The following is a 20,908-nucleotide window of genomic DNA, read 5'->3' as shown; positions in this document are numbered from 1 at the left end:
GCACTGCTAGAAATCTAAAAAGTTGTTTAAGCTGTGGTGTTTTTCCACTTGCAGAATGTACACAAGTCTTTTTAAAGGAGCAAAAGACCACAGCGAGAAAACAAAGTGTAGAGAGTGGTGGCAAAAGAGGAGGATTCAATGCTGCCTGCTGTCTTCCCTGTTCCCTCCCTTACTAATTCCCCCCCACACTGCACAGAAGAGAGCACAGTATTTCCACCTGGTTGGCCTCACTTTTCTGCTACATAAGATGGGCCTTTATCCACATCATGCTGCATCGGTCTAAATTCACAACAGTGTGAGACTCAATTCACAGGAAAACTTCATCAACGTGTTTGTGGTTAGAATGCTAGATTTGTAGCTCGTTTTTTGGGGTTAACATTTCACATGAGTTGGTAGAACTGCACCAGAAGCCTTCAGGTAAGGCACAATGTGCAGAAAGCCCTGCTATAAGCATCTGAAGCTACTGCACTAACACACAGCAGAGCCAAAACTGCTTTGAAAGATGCAAGATGATTAAATGACTTGACAACATTATTGTAAACAATGACGGGATTACTACAGCACAGTCTAACCAATAAGAGAACAGCTTTCAGAACACAACTCTGCAAACAGCCAATTGCAATTTAGCGGCAGGTGAACCAATAGCTAATTGGAATTCAGCTGGGAAATGACAGCTCTGCTGCTGAAAAGAACTAAGCCAATCAAACACTGAATTGAGCAGCGTATGAAAATCAGCATTTTATTCAGCCAGTGACCGGGGTTCTCCTGCTCTGAGTCTGACAGGAGATTTCTTGGCACTGCTGGGCAGACTGCATTCCTCCAGATATATGTGCATCTGTGAGCTTGACTCACAGCACAATAATAATCATCCCTCTAATGATTCACTTCCCAATAATAACAGTGTCCTAAATTATTTGTACAAAGCAGGACAATTATGTCTCTTTGTCAGCCCTGTGATTGTCTGCAGCTGGTAGGGAAAGTATCCAGATAATTTGGGTCTTGTCTCTCATTTAGCATTGCCACGGCTGTCTGCCCGGCAGACCTGGTTACAAGAGCCAGAGGGATGGTGGTAGTCACAGGGCAGAACAAAGCCAGTGGAAATCTGGACGATGCCATGTCGAGTTCAGATGCAGAGGATGATTTCCAAGACCCTGCCACTCCTACTGCAACTCAGGCAGGGCACTTGCTGCCTCAGCAGGTAAGGGTGGTGTAGGACTGTTCTCCTCTGAGCTGGTGAGGTGCTTACATTTGAGCCTCCATTGTACAGTATCAGGGAATCCATTATTCCTCATGCTGAAGTCTCAAGAGTTTCTAGTTTAATTTCTATTGCCAACTAGCTTGGTGAAGGAAACTGAACTCCTTTTTTGCATGATAGCCAGGCGTATTACCCGCAAAACCCATACCCTCCCCTCATCCACATTAGGATTTATCTGCTGTCTTCTACCCTAGAAAGAGAAGTGCTTGCAGCCTTATTATAAATATAGGTAATTCTTACCCTCTAAACTCAGCACAGCTCTTCCTTGACCTATATCTGCCAAAAGTTGTTACCCGCTCATTTCTTTCTCTGAACTGCTTCCTTCATTACCTTGTTTCACTCTTGGGTTACTGCCTTTCATGCAGCGGCTCTATGCTTGGAACAGTCTCCTCCTTCCTTTGTGCCAGGAGATCTCCCTCTCCCTATTCCTCCGCTCTTTATGAAACCTTCAGACTTCGATCTCCTCGCAGACTGTGTCTTTGTGCCATCTTGGATCTGTAATCTTATCCTGTGTTTCGTAGAGATTCTCCTCTGTGTGGGTCAAGGGATCTTGTCATATACATGTTTGTGAAGCACCACAGAATAACTTTTAAATAGTGATATGATTGCTTTTCCAGTTCCCAGAAGTTGTTCCGCTTAATGTAGGAGGCATGTATTTCACTACCAGGCTGTCAACACTAAGACGCTGTGAAGATACCATGTTGGCTGCTATGTTTAGTGGAAGACACTACATTCCAACAGATGCTCAAGGCAGATATTTTATTGACAGAGATGGAACTTATTTTGGGTATGTGCATTGTCCTTATTACTCTAATTTTGAAACTGTTACTGTGTTAGGAATCATTAATTTTAAGAAAGGCAAGAATTCATTTGCAGTCTTCTGATTCAATCCCATTTGAATTGCATCTTTTTATCAAAGATTGGTGTGATTAACATGCAACTACAGTTTTTAAAACTTCTTCCAGAAAACTGTCAGATTTCTTGGTATGTTGCCGTGCAAAAAACCCTATTATTTAAAAACTAATTATTGTAACTCACTTTACAAAAAAACCTGAACAATGTTTTAGTCCTCAGCAGAAGTGTGTGTACATACAAACACACAAAATAGCTCCATCCAGGTAGCCCAGTTGCTCGTACATTAAAAGTTGAGTATTTGACACCATTTCTTGTAACAACATGATTGTGGCCTCTTTTTTGTGATTTTTGTTGGTATTATCTTGTGGTTTTTACCCTAAAAGGGCATGGCAGTGATGTTCCTAGGATATTTGATAAAGTCCTCTTTTTGGTTGTTACGATTTTCAAATATTTTATGGAACATTTGTAGAGATTCGTCCAAGTTTAGAGTATAAGAGTGCTGTTAAGAAAAACACAATGCTAGTTGTCTGACTAATTTACAAGCTTGACTTCAGTGTAAAATATTCTTCCCTGTTAATCATACTATAATACTTAGAGGGTATTATATCCGAATCTTGTTTTGGATAAAATTGCAAATTTTTATCTTTTTTATTTTTCCTCTTTTGTGTTGTCTGCGTTTTTATTTGCCTGAATTTCACATATCTGAATTTCAGGTATATGTAAATTCAGGTGAACAGATTAACACTACATGCTGATGAAATGTGTGGCACTGTTTCAAGCCTGCAGATATTTATTCACCTCCAAAATTGCCAGATTTTCTCTGAAGACAATTTGTTGTTTGAAATCTGGCCCAGCTCTAATTATAATGCACTTTAGAAAGCTGAAGGTTTAGGTAAAATCTATGCCTTTCGGGGATTTTCACTTTCCAACAAATAAATTCTGCAAAATGTAGTAGGATTAATCTTTGTTTTGCACGTGGACCAGCTACTCCCTGGACCAGTGAGAAAGTAAGCATAATAATTTTTTATTGTTTTAAAAAGACCTGTTTACATATTATAGGTGGAAAAACAATGCAGGGGTCAAAGAACTTCTTTTAAATTGCTGATGTCTGGCAGTGTTATATTCAGAGCTCTGTTATAATCCTTCTAAAGGTCTCAAACAAGATAGTAGCTTTCTTTTTATAATTTATTTATTTATTTTGAGCATGATTCTGCTAATATTTAGTTCCACTTGTTGGCAGTAATTGCTACTCCAAATAATAAGCTTTTTCATGATCAGATCTTTGCTTGTAGAAATATATGTTGGACATTCTAACCTCATTTCCAAAATACTTTTCCCCAGAGGGATGTTCTTCATCTATCCAGTTGAGGACCTAATTCTCTTCAAAGCCAGTCAGTGCTGTTCCTTAATGCATCACAAAGTGCAATCTATATCAAGACAGAATTTCCTAGTATGATTAAGCTGATTTGTTTATTTGAAAACAAGTGTTGGCATTTGTGAGTTTCTTCCTGCTGGCAACTGTCTTATTGGAAATTGAGTTAATTGTGATATACACTATCGAACCAAACCAGCACTTTATATATTTCCTGCAACATTATAAAGAAGGGCCAAGTAGCAGGTGTGTTCTTTGTTTTAGGTCATATGTTCACTAATAGGCTTAATTAGTGAATGTTTGTAAAGTGGTTTTTCCATCTTCAAAGCATTCTGATCTAAACCATTGTTAAACACATTCAAATGAAACACTCTTTCTGTTGTCAGAATAATTGCAGAAGGCCCTGATCCTGTAAAGACAACTCCACAGCCAGACATTACAACCCCACCTGGAGCTCTTCGATGTTAGTGAGGTTTTCAGTGGGCCGAAGGATCTGCCCACATAGTTCTTTAGCAAAATCGGGTACTTAATGAATACAATTATCACTGTGAAAAGAAAAGGAGTACTTGTGGCACCTTAGAGACTAACAAATTTATTTGAGCATAAGCTTTCGTGAGCTACAAAAAAACTTCAAAAACAGATTCCAACGAGAGACTGCTGAATTGGAATTAATTTGCAAACTGGATACAGTTAACTTCAGCTTGAATAAAGACTGGGAGTGGATGGGTCATTATACAAAGTAGATGTTAGATGGGGTGGGATCTGAGTTACCCAGGAAAGAAACTTCTGTAGTATCTGGCTGGTGAATCTTGCCCATATGCTCAGGGTTTAGCTGATTGCCATATTTGGGGTTGGGAAGGAATTTTCCTCCAGGGCAGATTGGAAGGAGGCCCTGGAGGTTTTTCGCCTTCCTCTGTAGCATGGGGCACAGGTCACTTGTTGCAGGATTCTCTGCTCCTTGAAGTCTTTAAACCACGATTTGAGGACTTCAATAGCTCAGATATAGGTGAGAGGTTTTTTGCAGTAGTGGGTGGGTGAGATTCTGTGGCCTGCGTTGTGCAGGAGGTCAGACTAGATGATCATAATGGACCCTTTTGACCTTAGTATCTATGAATCTATTTCCCCATGTTTATTCCCCTCCCCCTCAGATGTTCTTGTCAACTGCTGGAAATGGCCCACTTTGATTATCACTACAAAAGGTCCGGTCCCGTCCCGTCCCCCCCGCTCTCCTGCTGGTAATAGCTCACCTTGCCTGATCACTCTGGTTACAGTGTGTATGGTAACACCCATTGTTTCATGTTCTCTGTGTATATAAATCTCCCCACTGTATTTTTCCACTGAATGCATCCGATGAAGTGAGCTGTAGCTCACGAAAGCTTATGCTCAAATAAATTTGTTAGTCTCTAAGGTGCCACAAGTCCTCCTTTTCTTTTTGCAGATACAGACTAACACGGCTGCTACTCTGAAAATTATCGCTGTGTTGTCAGTGAGAGACTATAATCTGTGTCCTGTTTCAGTTTAAGAGATTAAACCATCCTGAATGTTTTGTTTGCTGTGTTTTTAAACTGGGATCCCAACACTGCTAGCTTCACAGACATCACATTTTCCCGCTGGAGGCTCAAAAATGCCAAATGCAACTCAAAATGTGCATTTGAAAATAGAGTTCACAGTTCATATAAGAATGAGAGCTGCTGCTTACCTTCTGAATTTGAAAATTGCTGGACTGAGTAAAATGGTGTCTCCATTTCATGTCAGATTAACAATTAAGTTTTTTTTTCCCAAAATTTTTTTGAAGACTTGTTATTGAATAATATTTCCCCCCCTTCTGTTTAGAGACATACTTAACTTTCTGCGATCTGGTGACCTGCCACCGAGAGAACGGGTGAGGTCAGTTTACAAGGAAGCTCAATATTATTCCATAGGACCATTGCTGGACAATCTAGAGGAAGTCCAGCCTCTTAAAGGAGAAAAAGTTAGACAAGCTTTCTTGGGCTTAATGCCATATTACAAAGGTAAACTAAAGAATATTGACAATGTATATTGTATCTTGGTATGTGTAGTATAAATAATGCTCAAAAGACTGAGTTTACTTTCTAATAGTGTTAAGTGTTCTGAGGTAAATACGCAAAGGGGGTTTTCATGAACAGGAAGAAAGTCCTGCGGTTCTGATGCTATTTCCTATACACTGGAGTAATTTTGACCCAGATCCTCAAACTTATTTAGGCTTCTGATTTCCATTTCCAAGCTTCAGTTTTTGGCTTTGCTTTTGGGTAGTTACGCTCTAACATCCTAGCTCTTGACATCTTTGAAGCCCCCACACAGCACTTCCACCTGCATCATTCAAGGTGATGAGTGTTTTTCCTTAGACTTGAATGAGAGCAGGATCAAGCCCATAAAGTGTGAGAAGAGATTCTTGAACAAAACTATTTCTTTGAATCTGCATTGGTGGTTCTCTTGAGGCCTGCATCTCTTTCCTTGCGTAAGAGGTTGTGCGTTCAAGGTCTTTAGGAAATGTTTCAACAGCTATTTATTATTTCATGTATTGTGCCTAAATGGGCTAAATACTTTATGGACATACAATAAACAGGCCCTGCCTCAAAGAGCTTACAGACGACAGAATCAATTTTTTTGAGACAATAGCAAAACTACTGTGTTTTGCATTGTTCCTTGTAGGCACATAATAGCATTACCAACAGATCTTATCTGAACACGGCTTATATTAAAAATACCCTAGTATGAGACCGGCCTTGAATTGAAGAGAATAATGCCATACATGTGACTTCACACCTAACTTAAAGACCAAAAAACCGGAATTTTCCCAGTCTTGTGATTCTTTGGTTATTTCACAACTTGAACTTTTGGCATACTGCTCAAGCAGTTGTCATAAAGCTTGCAATCATAAGGTTGTGTATAACTGGAATTTAAAGTAGGGGTATATACATACACAAGATATAAAATCAATATCACAGACACTAAACTCTCAATATGAATATGGATAATTTCATTATTGTAGGCCATATCTAACTGCAGGCAACCCTTGAGTATATTTTTTGTTGCCTCTGGCATTGTTTTAAGAATAATTCATGCCACTTTGATGCAGTAATTAGATTCCACATGAAAACATTGTGTTCTGTTCCTCACATGACATTCACTGTTTGTTACTTTTGTTGTTGTTTAGAACACTTGGAACGGATAATTGAAATAGCTAAGCTTAGAGCCATGCAGAGAAAAGCAAGATTTGCAAAGTTGAAGATCTGTGTTTTCAAGGAAGAAATGCCCATCACCCCATATGAGTGTCCACTTTTCAACTCTCTACGTTTTGAAAGAAGTGAAAGTGAGACAAAACTGTTTGAACATCACTGTGAAGTAGATGTATCTTTTGGCCCCTGGGAGGCTGTAGCTGATGTATACGATCTTCTACACTGTATTGTGACAGACCTGTCAGACAAGGGAATTGCTGTGGATCATCAGTGCATTGGTGTGTGTGATAAACATCTGATAAACCATTATTACTGCAAGCGCCCCATCTATGAATTCAAGATTACTTGGTGGTGAGTTATTTTCAGAAAGTGCATAAAAAGCCTTTTCTAGACAACAATTGCTTTTAATATTATCTTTTGCAATATGTCTCTGGAAATGCATTGCTGCTGAGATGCACTGGAATCGACGTGCTGAAATGTTGGCTAATGCTTAGCTGTTCAGCAAATGGGAACCTGTTACATGATAACGTCTTGAAAAAACGAGCCTGAAACAAGATTCTTGGCTCAGATATCTTAACTTGACACCTTCTGAAAGGTCCCCACCTGCTTGGTGCCTTTTCTGTAACAGCAGGGTCTGAAAAGTGGACAGTGCAACTTTCGCTCACTTTGGAGCAAAGTCATGGCTCCTGGTGGTACTAGCACCATTTGAGAACATCTGTGGCTTCAATTTTACCAGCTGGTGTAATGGTTTTAGTCACTTCTGCTAGATTGATCACTCTATAAAGCCAAATACCACTCCGGTACAAAGATATTGATAATGCAACTCAGAAATACCTGGTAATTTAAATAAATAAGGGAAAAATGTCCTAAATGTTAATGTTGGTTGTGATTATTTCAATTTTTCAAAAAATAGCTTTATTGAGACTCTGCATTACAAATCTGTATTATAATAGTTCAATTATTTCCATTTTTATGACCAGAAGAACATCTAACAAATTCAGGCTACATTCCTTAATACATTTAGGACAAATTACAATTCACAAAAAGCCTGTTCTCAGCATTAGAAATTCTAAATGTTTACTACACCTACAAAAAAGAAGCTGTATACAGATGGGTCATTTGGAAAGGTTTTTGGAAAATGGGAGAACCCTACTGGTATGCCCCAATTAGCAAAGATAAAATGGGCACTCAAATATATGAATTACTGTAAACTTAACTCTTCCAGATCCAATGATGATTCCACGTGATTCTGAAATGGAAGCTGGATGGTGAGCCTTTATAAGCCAAGCCCTGAAAAAAAAAATTAAGTTACATGATGAATATCCCTGTTTGTAGCAATAAGAAGTGTAATTGTTGACTTTGTAATTAATCTTTAAAGATTTCTCCAGCTACCAGCTAATGTGTCTCTGTAGCAGATTTCCTTTTAGACTGAAAGAGGCTATCCCAGGATCATCTTTCTTCCCTGAAAGCGATAGTTGAAATACCGAAATTTGTAAATGTCTCTCTTGAAAGCTCAAATACATCATTTTATCCAAAATGTAGGAATATATTTAAATCCTAGAAATATTACTATAATATGGAGTATCTCAAATCATCTCCACTATTTCAGGAAAGTCACTTGGGTTGGCCTCAAAATTAATCTTGGAAATATTTATGTAAATTGTAGGCTGCTGTGTTACATTTCATTGGGTTGATTAATCTAATTTGTTGACCCGGAAGATCTTTGGGAAGGCAACTTGCATGTAAAATGTTTATCAAGAATTTCAGTAAGAATCTTTGAATAGCATGGTCTGAACAAAAAAAAATTGATTAGCCCTCATTCATACTGTTTAATTTAAGAGATTACTGTAATCTCTTCTTTATAAGGCTGTACTCGGGGGGCTCACGACTTTGTATCTTTGTAAAGGAACATTGTCAAGTGCTCGGGTTTAGGACTAGAATTTATGTTTTGGAAAGGAAAAGGGGGAAGGGAGATAAACAGATTTTGTCCCTTTTTTTTTTTTTTTTTTTTTAAATTTAGTTGAATCTTTTTTTAAATGTTAGGATTCCCCTTCAGTCTGAGAAAAACAACACCAACCTATTAGTGCATGAGAATCTGAAACGGAAACAATCTAGAAATGGCAAATGAAACTAACCAAGGTAGTTTCACTAAGGCCTGATCTACACTACAGAGGTAGGTCGAAGGAAGCCACCTTAAGTTGACCTGTTAATGTATGTGCCTACGCTACCGGGTTCTTTATGCTGACTAAGTCGCCTCTAATGTTGACTTCTGTAATCCACCTCTATGGGAGGCATAGCACTTAATTTGATTTTCATAGGTCGACTTCAAGGTAGTACAGACGCAGCATTGTGTAATTCGACTTAATTGGCCTCCAGGTGGTGTCCAACAATGCTCATCTGTGACCGCTCTGGAGATCATTCTCAACTCTGCTGCACTGCAGCCAGGTACACAGGAAACAGCCCCTCCCTTGCTAGAGCACCGGGAATTTTTGATTTCCCATTTCCTGTTTGATCAGCATTGGGAGCATGCCAGCTTAAGCACAGCTGATCATGGAGACTACATGCCCCAAACGCGCTCCAGCCTGGTCTGCACAGGAGGTGGTGGATCTCATCGCTGTGTGGGGAGAAGTCTGTGCAGGCAGAGTTCTGATGCAGCAGAAGAAACGCTGACATCTATGCAAAGATAGCTCATGGAATGGGGGAGAAGGGCTACATGAGGGACACACAGCAGTGCCGTGTGAAAATAAAAGAACTTCGCCAAGGGAGGCAAACAGTCGTTCTGGTGCTGAACCCCACACATGCCAGCTCTACAATGAGCTGCATGCGATTCTTCGGGGTGACCCTACCAGTTCCCCCACAAGCAACATGGACACATCACAGGTGTGTGAGTCTAGGGACAACAAGGAGGACAATATGGTGGATGAGGAAGAGGAGGAGAATGGGAGATAGGTGAGCGGTGGGTCCATTCTCCCCAAGAGCCAGGAAATATTTTTAACCCTGGAGCCCTGTGGGATGCAGGACATCATGGTGACCCACCATGAGGCCGGGGAAGGCACCTCTGGTGAGTATACAGTTACAATCAAAGTCCAGTTAAACTTTAGCGGGCGCACACATTGCATATTTACTGTGAAGAAAAAGTGAGGTGCTGTGGCTCTCTGCTTACAAGAGGCTGCTCCAGCTATGCAAAGGGTGGCCCCCGGAAGTGACTGTTTATGTGGACTGGGCTAGTCCGGGAATCCTCCATGGATATCTCTAGGACACTTTCATGGAGGTACTCTGCAATCCTTTGCAGAAGATTTCTGGGCAGGGCAGTCTTATTTCTTCCACCATGGTAGGACGCTTCCCCATGCAACTCCTGAATTAATTCTGCTGGCATCATTGTGGTACACAGCATAGCAGCATAAAGACTGGGTACATACCCAGACGCTTGCAGCATCTCCTTCCTTTCCGCCTCTGTTACCCTCAGGAGACAGTTAGCACATAGGGTCACCTAGGGGAAACGGTGGAAGTTCTCAGTAAAAGTGCTCTTACAAGGGGGGGAAAAAAGAGCATGTAGACCTCCTCCCCCAACCCAGATGCCGGATCGCCAAACCACATGGCCGCTAATGTGCCTTTACTGTTCTCGGCATGGATTGACAAGTAGTTTAAGTGGCTGATAAAGGACTGGGGCCCCACATGTGAGATTCTGCAATTTGAGAGTGAAAATGCCCCCCACCCCGCCCTGTTTGTAAACAGCTTCCCGTGGTGCTATGGGGAAAGGCCATTGTTTGACTAGCTACCTCTGCTTCCGACATGAGCCTGCCATAAACTTCATTGAAAGTGCGGTCACCCATGACTTGGGGGGGCTATTCACCATGGCTGGAACAGCAAAACGCACAGTTCTGGATTTTGATTGTTATGGCTTGCACCTAGTGTAATAAAAGTGGGTTGTTGTGTTTTTTGTTTTTTTTTTTTTTTAATGAAAACAGCTTTGCTATGGAAACATTTTATGCATGTACAATGGCTCCTTTCTTTCTTCCCATGACTGACCCCCGGCTGGAAATGTGTCCTTTGGCATGTCATCAACACCTGAAAGCAGACTTTCGCTGATTAGAAGGAGGTGAAAGAGAACACGGGAGGACATGCTCACCGGGATAATGAACACCTCCGGGACAGCTGAGACAGAGCTGAGAGCGTGGAGGAATTTAACTGTCTGAGAAGTTAGACGTGGACATGAAGAGCAGGAAAGCTTCCAGTGAGCAAGAGTGTGCAGCGCAGTATGAGATGCTTTGGATTATGAAGGACCAATCAGACATGTTGAGGCATCTGGTTCAACTGCAGGAACAGAAGCAGGAGGGTAGAGTCCCTCTGCAGACTCTGGTGGACAGCCAGCCAATATTGCCTGGCACAGAATCACCCTCCCCCAAGCGTTCCATTAGTCATGGGAGAAAAGTCCATTATCCCTTTCACTTATCTCAGGAGGAGGGTACAAGGAACAGAAAATGCTCGTTCACAGATCTTTAATGGTCTAGAATGCAGTGTTATGTTAAACAGCTAAAAATTTTACTCCTGTTCCAACTTTACAACCCCTTTTCCCCAAGGCTAACTTTTTTTTTCTGTTTTCCCTCTTTACTTATGTTTGTTAAATAAAGTAAATGGATTTGAGAAATACATGTTCTTTATTGAGTAGAAGCAGTGGGTGGAGGGTTGGCTTTGCAGGGACAGTGATGCAAGGCAGGTGAAGGTTTGGGAAAGCACAGTGCAGACAAGCAGCTCACATTACTGTGACTCATTATTGAAACGGATTTTCAAAGCCTTGCGGATATGCAGCACCCCTTGCTGTGCTCTTCTTACTGGTGTGTGGCTCTTCAAAAATGGCTGCCATGCAATCTGCCTCAACTGTCCACCCCTGCGGAAAATTTCCCCCCCTTTTTCCCCCCACAGATATTATGGAGCACACAAAGGGCAGCTATAACCATGGGGATGTTCTCTTCACTAAGGTCCAACCTGGTTAGTAAACTTCTCCAGTGCCCTTTTAAACGACCAAAGGCACATTCAACCTCCATTCTGCACTTGCTGAGCCTATAGCTGAACCGTTTCTTACTGCTGTCCAGACAGCTGGTATATGACTTCATGAGCCATGGGAGCAAGGGGTAGGCTGCTGTTACCCCCAGGATAACAATAGGTATCTGTGTCGGTTTATATACTCTCTGGCAAGGTGGTCTGGTTCCAAGATGGGAATATGCATGCCATCTATCGCCCCATCGCAATTAGGGAACCCCATCACGGCAAAACCATCCACTATGTCCTGCACATTTCCCAGACTCATTACCCTTCGTAGCAGAAGTCAATTAATAGCCCTGCACACATGGAGCATAGCAGCTCCCACGGTTGATTTTACCTCCTCCAAATTGTTTCTGCACTGACCGGTAACTGTCTGGCATGCAAGCTTCCAAACAGCGATCGCCACTTGCTTCTCCACTGTCAGAGCAGCTCTCCTTTTTGTGTTGCTGAACTGCAGGGCAGGGGAAAGCTCTGCACAAAGTTCCTGGAAGGTGGTCTTCCGCATTTGAAAGTTCGGCAGCCACTGCTCGTCGTCCCATACCTGCAAAACGATGCATTTCCACCAGTCGGTGCTTGTTTCACGGGACCAGAAACGATGCTCAACAGAGTGTAGCTGCTCTGTGACTGCCAGCACCAACTGTAAATTTTTTTTTATTTTATTTTTTTTTTAAATTTTCAGTGGCTTGCAGCAGGGCTGCTTGCAGGACATTGCGATGTTCCGCGTGGCGGACCCTACTTCGGCTCTGGAAATACTGCAGGCAGAAGCGTGAGGTTTTTGAGATGCTCACAGCAAGAGTGCACAACTAAGCAGGCTCCATGCTTCTGGGGTTATGGCTTACGCGCGGCAGTTTTAAGGTGTGAAAACCGCTGGGTTGTTTGCCATTGATGGGAGGGAGGGAGGACGGTGCATCATGGGATGCCGACGCACTGTTCCCATTCTCCCTTGCAACATTTTGGTCCCATGAGGCATTGCACAAAATTCCCAAAACACACTGTGGCAAGTTGCACTTTGGGATAGCTCCCCACAGTGCACTGCTTTGTGCATCGATGTAGGCGCTGCTAGTGAGGGCGCACTCCATCGGGACAATGAGCATGGTGTGGCCACGCACAATTGACTTAATCCGGAGGCTTGAGGTTGAATTAGACAAAGTGACTTAAATTTTGTAGTGTAGACAAGCCCTAAGTTGAGTGAAGACTTGAATGAGTCCTTCACTTGTCAGCTGGCTCCTCAACTTTGGTTTCTTTGTAGGGGAAGGGATCCTTAAGTCACAGACAGAACTTTTTACTAAACAGCCTCCTTCAGATCCAAAATATGAAACTTATGAGCCTAAGCTTCTTGTTAGGAGAAATGCTTTATTTAATGACTAAGTAGTCATCATGAACTGGGTAGTTCCGTGATGCTTGCCCAATTCTCATGTCTTTGTATAAATGGGACATTGCTCTGGTCTGACTTTCAGCATTGTTGACAGAAATGGGAATCTCAGCTGCAGTGATTAAAAGCATACTTTTGGGCTTGACTATCTTCTGATCACATTTTAGAAAGTTCACAAGAGAAGCTATGAGGGGGATTTTTTTCTTTTTGATCATGTTTATTCCATGAGGTAATATTCTGGCACTAACATTTGTGCCAGTAGATTACATGCCAACTTATTCTGGTTCACTATATTAAAAAGAAATGGACAGGAGGAAGAAAAACTTGTTCTTTTATCATTTGTATCTTAATTAAAGGCCTACCACATTCTCTACCAGACATTGAAAACTTTAAGTCCAGTTTAAAGAAAAGCCCAGACATAAGAACCATTGTGCTTTCATTATGAGCATACTTTCTGTGTCTTGTGATTTTAATTTGTGAGAGTTGACAATATTGCTATTGGCTGGACTTGTTCTAAACAAAATCTTTTACCATGATTTAGATGTTGTTACTGCCTAATATGTGTTCATTTTTTGACAGAAACTGAGAAGAATTGTGCAGGAGGATGTCAGGGGAGTATACTCCGATAACTGCTTTAAATAACTTTATTGACTTAACTTTTCTTGGCGGATACCATCACATTTTGCAAGTTCTAAATTTGAAAAAACAAAACAAAACACTGATCAGCTAACCCTCATATATATTTAATGAATGATGTGTAGTTGTATAATGACTCCAGACACCTGCATAACACTGAATTTTTTTCAATGACTTTAGAACCTCTCTTAGGGCTTATATCCAGGCACATCCAGGAAAATTCATCCCGATAATTAAAGGTGTGATTTTAAAGTGGATTAGTTAAACTTCATTAAATCTCTTTGTGGGCGCTGTTATTCAGAATTAAAGTGGCCGTAATTCAGTTAACTTCCAAACTGAATTAAGGCCATTGCAAGTTTGAATGAAGAGGTTCTTGCAGGATTTTAATTTGGTTTAACTAGTCCACTTCATATTCACAATTTTAGCTAATTCAAATTAATTGTTCCTGGATGTCCCTGTGTAGACAAGCCATTAGTTAAACACCCTGTCTGTATCCAGTTATGTCCCTGCACATCTCTCCGCCTATCTGCCTATTTCTCTATTTCTGCCTAGTCTAAAGGCTGGTCTACGCTAGGAACTTACATCTGCATAGCTACATCTCTCAGGGCATGAAAAATCCACACCCCTGAGAAACATACTAACCTAACTCCAGGATAGACAGCGGTAGAAGAATTCTTCTGTTGACCTAGCTACTGCCTCTTGGGGAGGTGGATTACCTAGGCCATCGGTGTAGGTAGTGTCTAAACTGAAGTGCTGTTGCAGTGCAGCTGCAGCATTAAAGTGTAGACATTGAGTATTTATACCACTCTGTCACGGCAGTATCTGAACACTTGTAAGGTATATTTCCTGTGCAGAATCTCTCGCTTATCTGGATAAACATCAGGGCCTCTGATCATTCTGATAAATGGATCATGTGGTTGCTTCATGTCATCAACATCGTTTTGTTATGAACGTCATGCTGCCCTGCCTGTTGTCAGAGGAACAGTAAGTGCAGCCTGTTTAGCCTCCAAATGTACATACCTAGAAGTATGGTGCATCTTTAACAGCATCTTTGGAGAGGATGACTATAATTTTTTCATTCTCCAGTGATGCCGAAGGGAACCTGCTAACAGTGAGTGGAATATTTCATGTAAACCTTCCAATTGTTTTCAGTGTGCAAATTGCAAAAGCTGGATTACAGTGAAATCTCTGCTAATTGTGATGACTTAAGGGAGAGAAATTGTTAAGAACTGAGTTCTGTTTAATTATTTTTTAGGTTGCTGCATGCCCAAATATTTGCTTTAAAATTATTAGTCTCTTAAAAACCTCTGTATATACATTGGCTAGTGGTTTGAACAGAGCAAAGAGAGACCTGGATCCTGTTATTGGTTTTCCAGCTGACTTGTTGTGTGGCCTTGGGCAAGTTGCTTAACCTCTTCATGCTCCAGTTTCACATCTGTAAAAAGGGAATAACGATACCTCCTCATCTTTGTGACGTACTTTGAGAGCTTAATATTAAAAGTGCAAAGTGGTACATTTTAAAATGTTATATCTATGAAAGGCACCCGCCCGGAATGTGATGAGGTTTATTTTACTTTAAGGAAGGTATGTTTTAGTGTCCCAGCTAGTTGACAATTGCTTCTTGAAAGGTAACTACAGATTCGTAGGACCTAAGAATGTAACAAAACGAGACAATGAGCCTTCCCTGTGCTGCTCATAATGGCCCTTTTTGCCTATATACCACAATACTACATGAGGGTTGCCTGGCTATGATACAGTGCAGAACACATTAGCTGTACAGGCAGCTAAATAGTGGATTTAAATAGGTGGTAATTAATAGTTGGAATTTTTTGGGACATAAATTATACATTTTGTCTCATGGGTGCAGAGATTTTGTTCCCCTGGTGCTGGCATCTTTGTTGATTAATGATGCAGACTGGCTAACAGCCACTGGCACAGTTTACTTCTTTCCCTCCGCCCTTCTCTGTTCCTGCTTTTCCTTTGAGACCCTTGATTTGTTTTTGTAAACTGTTTTGAAACCTAGTTCCTGATCTGTTCTTTACACTCAATATAGCATGTAACTTTTTTTTAAGTATTACCAACGGTAGAAGCAATAAGATTCAGATTTGCACAGCAAAAATGTCCTGGAGTCGCCCTGACAGATTGTATAGAGATGTAGGGAGTCTATCAGGGAAATACTGTACAATCTAGTAACAACAAAGAATGAATTCATTAACCTGAAAGCTGTAGGTAGGCATCTTTTCTTACTTTGGCTTTCCCGGCTTCAAGCACTCACTGGAGCGGAGACTAGCGCAGGGGCTTGGGGACGCTCTTGCCAGACACTCAGGGAGGACGTTTATAATTTATTTTTTCCACAGGGGACACCTATGAACCCTAAAGCCCTCCACATAGCCAGCATCAGTGTTGTGTGTGAAAGATATTTCAATGTATCTAAACTGAGCTGCACAAAAATCCACAGTAAATGGTGTGTGCATTTGTTTGAGGGCATAAATGAAGAATGGTGCATTGACCGTAATTTTGTATTTCTAGACTTCTTATCTTTCCTTTAGTTAACACAGTTATTATATACTAGGTCTTTTCTATAAATATTTAGCTGGGTCATTGAGAATGAGCAGAAGTATCAATTTACATTTGCAGTGTAATTCAAAAGGGGGTAAATGTGTCTAAAATGTAATTCATGTAGGCCCCAATCCAGCAAACAAGCCTATAAACTTTGATGGGATATATTTGACATTAAGAATGTGTTTAAATGCTTTGCTGGATCAGACTCAGACTGAATTTTAAATGTGCTATTGTGACTTTTAAATATGTAGTTCTTAGAGCCTGGTATGGACATTTCGAGGTCTCTTCTTTCTACACATGCATTACTCCTGTTACTGTCAGTGGGAATTGTGCATGTAAAATAATTAAAGTACATAGCCCTGAGTAGTGGTGTTTAACCTTCAAAGCAGTTTACAAATATTGACAACTGAATTCTCACAATAGCCGTTTCATGTCACGAGCTAGCCTTTCTGTTTTACAGATAGGGCAACTGAGTCAGGTAGATTAAATGACTTGTCCAAGTCCACAGATCGTGTTTGAGCTGGAGTGAGCATGCAGGATATCCTGGTTCCCTATCCTTGTGCTCAAACCTATCCCTAGACTATAGACTATCCCTATTTTATTTAAATTGCTTGTGTATGTCAACATTATTTGAAATCTTGATCACTGACTTTCTTCAGTAACAATTTTCCTTTTGAACGTAGTTAGCCAAGATATGCTGCAGAAACTGAACATTCTGTATCCTCATGTATGTGTGTTTGGCTGGTACAGACACTTAAAATATTCCGTATATGGTCAATTGTAAAATATAGTTCAACTAATCATCCATTCTGGAGTCTCAGAAGATTCAGATGCGTGGAACAGACGAGCATGTGGATATTTGGGACTAATTGGATTAATGCTAACCCATGAAAATGATTGTGAACACTTGCCAGGGGAATGCTTTTTAGAGCATGTCTCTCCTGTGTTTAGGAATGTTATGTGTGGAAAACTTCCATTGAATTAAGTAATTCTGTCATGATCATCAGCAATTGGTTTCTGGATTCTTGCAGTGAGGTTTGCTTTAGCTTATATGCTTCCCCCCCCCCCCCATTTTAGACAAATAGGCATAACCTGAAAGCATTCCAACAAATACAAAGTTCAGTCTGTTATTTACAGGAACTCTTCCTTGATTCTTAATAAGCAAGTCCCTAAAGAGGATCTAACCATGTACTTGGCAATCTAATTGAAATGTATTTCGACAAACCTTTGCTTAGAAAGACGATTGATTAAACCGCAAGACATAGCAGTCAGCATAGTGGAGCTGGGTAATACAAGTCCTTGAAAGTAAGAGCCAAAGCCTCCTGTGTATCCAAGGATGCATTAATTTTACTGAATACACAGCCTGGCTAGCTTTAGTGCCATTTTAACACAGACACTTTGCTAAACTCAAAGGGTTAGTGGTACTTTAAGGTTATTTTTTTTTAAATGGTTACTGTGTTAAACAGTAATAAATCAAATTTTACTGAAACTTTTGGGGGCAAATTATCCTGATTTATACCCTGTAAAAGTCATGGCAGAAATTGACCAGTTTTCTTGTTTACGGTTTCCAATATATTTTTATGCTTCATGACTGAATATCTATGTTCTGATGTATTTTTCTATAATGCATCCTTCCCAGTGCTTTTAGCATGCACTTTTTATTACAAACACTGGAACTGGGAGGGTTTTTTATTTCAGAACTTATTTCCCCACTCTAGTTATGAATGACAATTTCAGTGAGATACTGCTCCCCTCCTCCCCCCTTCCAGTTTTCCAGCTTTAAGAGGCATAAGGAGATCAAGTGACTAGCCTGAGGACACACATGGAGGTAATGACTGTGACTGGATTCTTCCTTGTTCCCTGCTCTTTGTTCTAACCTCTAAATCATACATATATAGTCTACTTAAATGCTCTAGATTTCGGAAGTTTATCTTGTATGCAGGAGTTTCAATATCTACAGTGAGAGCCAGAATACACCTTAATTAAAAAAATCCCTGGAAGTTATCGGTTGGCAGTTGCTATAGAGACACTGAAGAGGTGTCCTTGAGTAAGACAGTGTCATCTTATTTCTGTTGCGTCTCCCTTTATTTCACCACTCTCCTTTTACTCCCTATAGAGCATTAGTAATTTTTTTAGAAGTGACATCAATTTACACATAAGCAAGTTCATAGTTTTTGCAGGTTGTTTTTAGTAACGTAAAGAAGTTAGACCAAGGATGCCCATACTTGGGGATTCTGAGGGGCTTAGTGGTGGACTTGCCAGATCCTGAGGACTACATCATATGTGTGTGTCTCTTCCTGTTGTTGTTCATCTTAAATTAGGACTTGATTCTATAAACATGGTGGCAGGTCATGATCTTTTGGCCTCAGTCAGCAATAGTGGTCAACGAGGCACATTCTTCCCCCAGCTTTATCTTCACAGGTCACCCTGGCTTATGGATGACCTGGGGAAAATGACATGATAGGGAAGTCAGATGCACTGGTGGTGAAAGTCTCATGCCAAAGCTGATAGTTTGCATCATACAGACTTTTTGAATTCTCATGCTGTGGTAGTGCCGGAGGCAAAGAAACGTTTGTCTCCATCATAGCATCTGTGAAGTCTGTCGGTGGATCTGTTCCTGGTGGTGGATAGCTTGGCTAATCTGGGTTGTCTGCACCTGGTTGCCAATGTGAGTCTCTTCTGTTGTAAGGTTTCAGAGTAGCAGCTGTGTCAGTCTGTATCTGCAAAAATAAAAGGAGTACTTGTGGCACCTTAGAGACTAACAAATTTATTTGAGCATAAGCTTTCGTGAACTACAGCTCACTTCATCAGATGCATTCAGTGGAAAGGTAATGCAGGTTAGTTTGGGGGTGAAATGGATCAGATTTAGACTGAAGTATGTCCATGGAGGCAGGGTTTCCCCTGCTTGAGTTTCAGCCAAGGTCGCTTAGAGTTTGTGGATGTGTTGGAAGAACTTCATGCCATATCCTGTGCTTAGGATCCTTGTGCTTCCTGGGTGGCAAAGCTCAGTGCAGAAGTACTGGGTCATACAACTGATCACCAGCCAGAAAGGGCAATGATACAAAGCACAGAATATAGCATGAAGTTCTCCCAACACATCCAGAGCCTCTGTGAGCTAGTGCCCGGGACACTTTGGACACAGGTGGCTTTAAGTAATCACTGGAAGTACTGAGCCTTGTAGTTATGCTGATCTATATAGTTACTTACAGCTTCAAAAAAGAATAAATTTTTGTAATGCTTTTTAGATTGTCTCTTGCACTGTAGAGGAGATCTCAGATGGCTTTAAATTTTCTAATTGTTTAACATTTTTAAAAACAAACGCTCAAGGTTGTTTCATTTTTCTTTCTGTGAATGAGCTGAGTCTGATCTGGGAATTCTATTTATTTATTTTATACAGATCTTCAGATGGATGTTACTTTCCAGGACAAGAATTTTTGGTCATTTTACTTTCACAGGTTTAGTATGAGTTTACAGGTAGTGCTTTTATAAGGATTTTTATTTTGTCATGTTTTACATTTTGTCAGCAAGATGTTGTCTATATGCATTATAATCCTGAATGCCTTTGAAAAACCAATCCTAGATACTGATTGAAAGTTGGAGATATTCAGTGTCTGCAAATGTGTGGGGTTGTTTTTACATTTTAAATAAGTTTGTGAATAATGTTAGTTTAATATTGTGGATACTGTAGCACTTTGTCTTATTATGTATTTTCAATTCCATGTAAACTATGTAATCTATGTATTTCATTTAATGTGTAAAAGAAAAAAAATATGTATAGTCTGTTGTGAAATAAAATATATTAACTTGTTTTTTTATAATCTGAACAAATATAGATGTGCACAAAAGCCTCTCAACCAAAATCTGATTTCAGAAAGTTTTGAAGAAAGTATTAATCTATTGGGTTTTATCTACAGTAGAGACAGAAATGGCCTTGCCACACACTAACTAAAACATTAAAGGTATTCATAGGATAGGTAGGGTTTTTCTTTGACTTAATGGGTCCAGTGCTGCTCCTGTTGTCGTCTTTCTGAATATGTGTTTGGTTTGAGCTCTGGTATCTTGGGGGGGGGGGGGGGTTCAGTGGCTGAAGTCATAGCCTTGGAACTCTGCCCCACTAATCACTACTACCTCCTGAAATATTGTTGAGCATCATGACTAATTGACATCAATGGCCTGCTTTCCTCTCTTTGGTATGCCCATGTTGGGGCTGTTGTGCATGAGATATGCTTCCCTTGCTCTGTTATTGCAGTGCCTCCTTCCCCAGCTTATCAAGTGGGAGTGGATGGAACCTAGGGTCCTCTGTGTAACAGACGATTGATTATGGGTGAGAAGTAAGACACTACACAACCCGTTCAAACTTACTTAGGTGGTGGAGATTCCCACTAGAAGGATTAATGCAGTGTTTACAGTCTCACTTTGTGGTGGAAAGAGTTTGCCCTTGTTTCAATTAGACATTTACAAATCCCTCCCCACCACCTCATTCAAATTCAGTTGATAGTTCTTTTCCTACCTAGCCACTTGCAGCTCTTGCCACATGCTATACAATGCTAAAACTAGGAGCAAGAAGCTTAATGGTAGTTGCTGAGCTGCATGTGCTCAATAAGTCAAATGCA

At 40.6% G+C, this 20,908-nt stretch overlaps 1 protein-coding gene across 19 annotated transcripts in view; it reads left to right on the top strand.

Moving 5' to 3' along the window:
• TPST1 (tyrosylprotein sulfotransferase 1) overlaps nucleotides 1-20,143 on the top strand; it is a 96,274-nt gene extending 76,131 nt beyond the window's left edge. For 10 of the 19 annotated variants that reach the window (XR_006286299.1, XR_006286293.1, XR_006286296.1 and 7 more), the window contains 6 exons: nucleotides 1,015-1,198; nucleotides 1,873-2,042; nucleotides 5,316-5,494; nucleotides 6,661-7,033; nucleotides 9,059-9,743; nucleotides 10,651-11,330. Coding sequence is in view for 7 of the 19 variants with exons in the window: in XM_043531044.1 (XP_043386979.1) it covers nucleotides 1,015-1,198; nucleotides 1,873-2,042; nucleotides 5,316-5,494; nucleotides 6,661-7,033; nucleotides 8,726-8,810 (991 nt within the window). In the remaining 12 variants the exon portion in view is untranslated. The other 9 variants (XR_006286289.1, XM_043531039.1, XM_043531040.1 and 6 more) reach the window with 9 other exon arrangements.
• The last annotated feature ends 765 nt before the right edge of the window (nucleotides 20,144-20,908 follow it).

Source organism: Chelonia mydas, chromosome 17 (genome assembly GCF_015237465.2).
Source record: "Chelonia mydas isolate rCheMyd1 chromosome 17, rCheMyd1.pri.v2, whole genome shotgun sequence".
NCBI classification, from domain to species: domain Eukaryota; kingdom Metazoa; phylum Chordata; order Testudines; family Cheloniidae; genus Chelonia; species Chelonia mydas.
The sequence above is the reverse complement of the archived record's forward strand: the minus strand, read 5'-3'. Positions and strand labels throughout refer to the sequence as shown.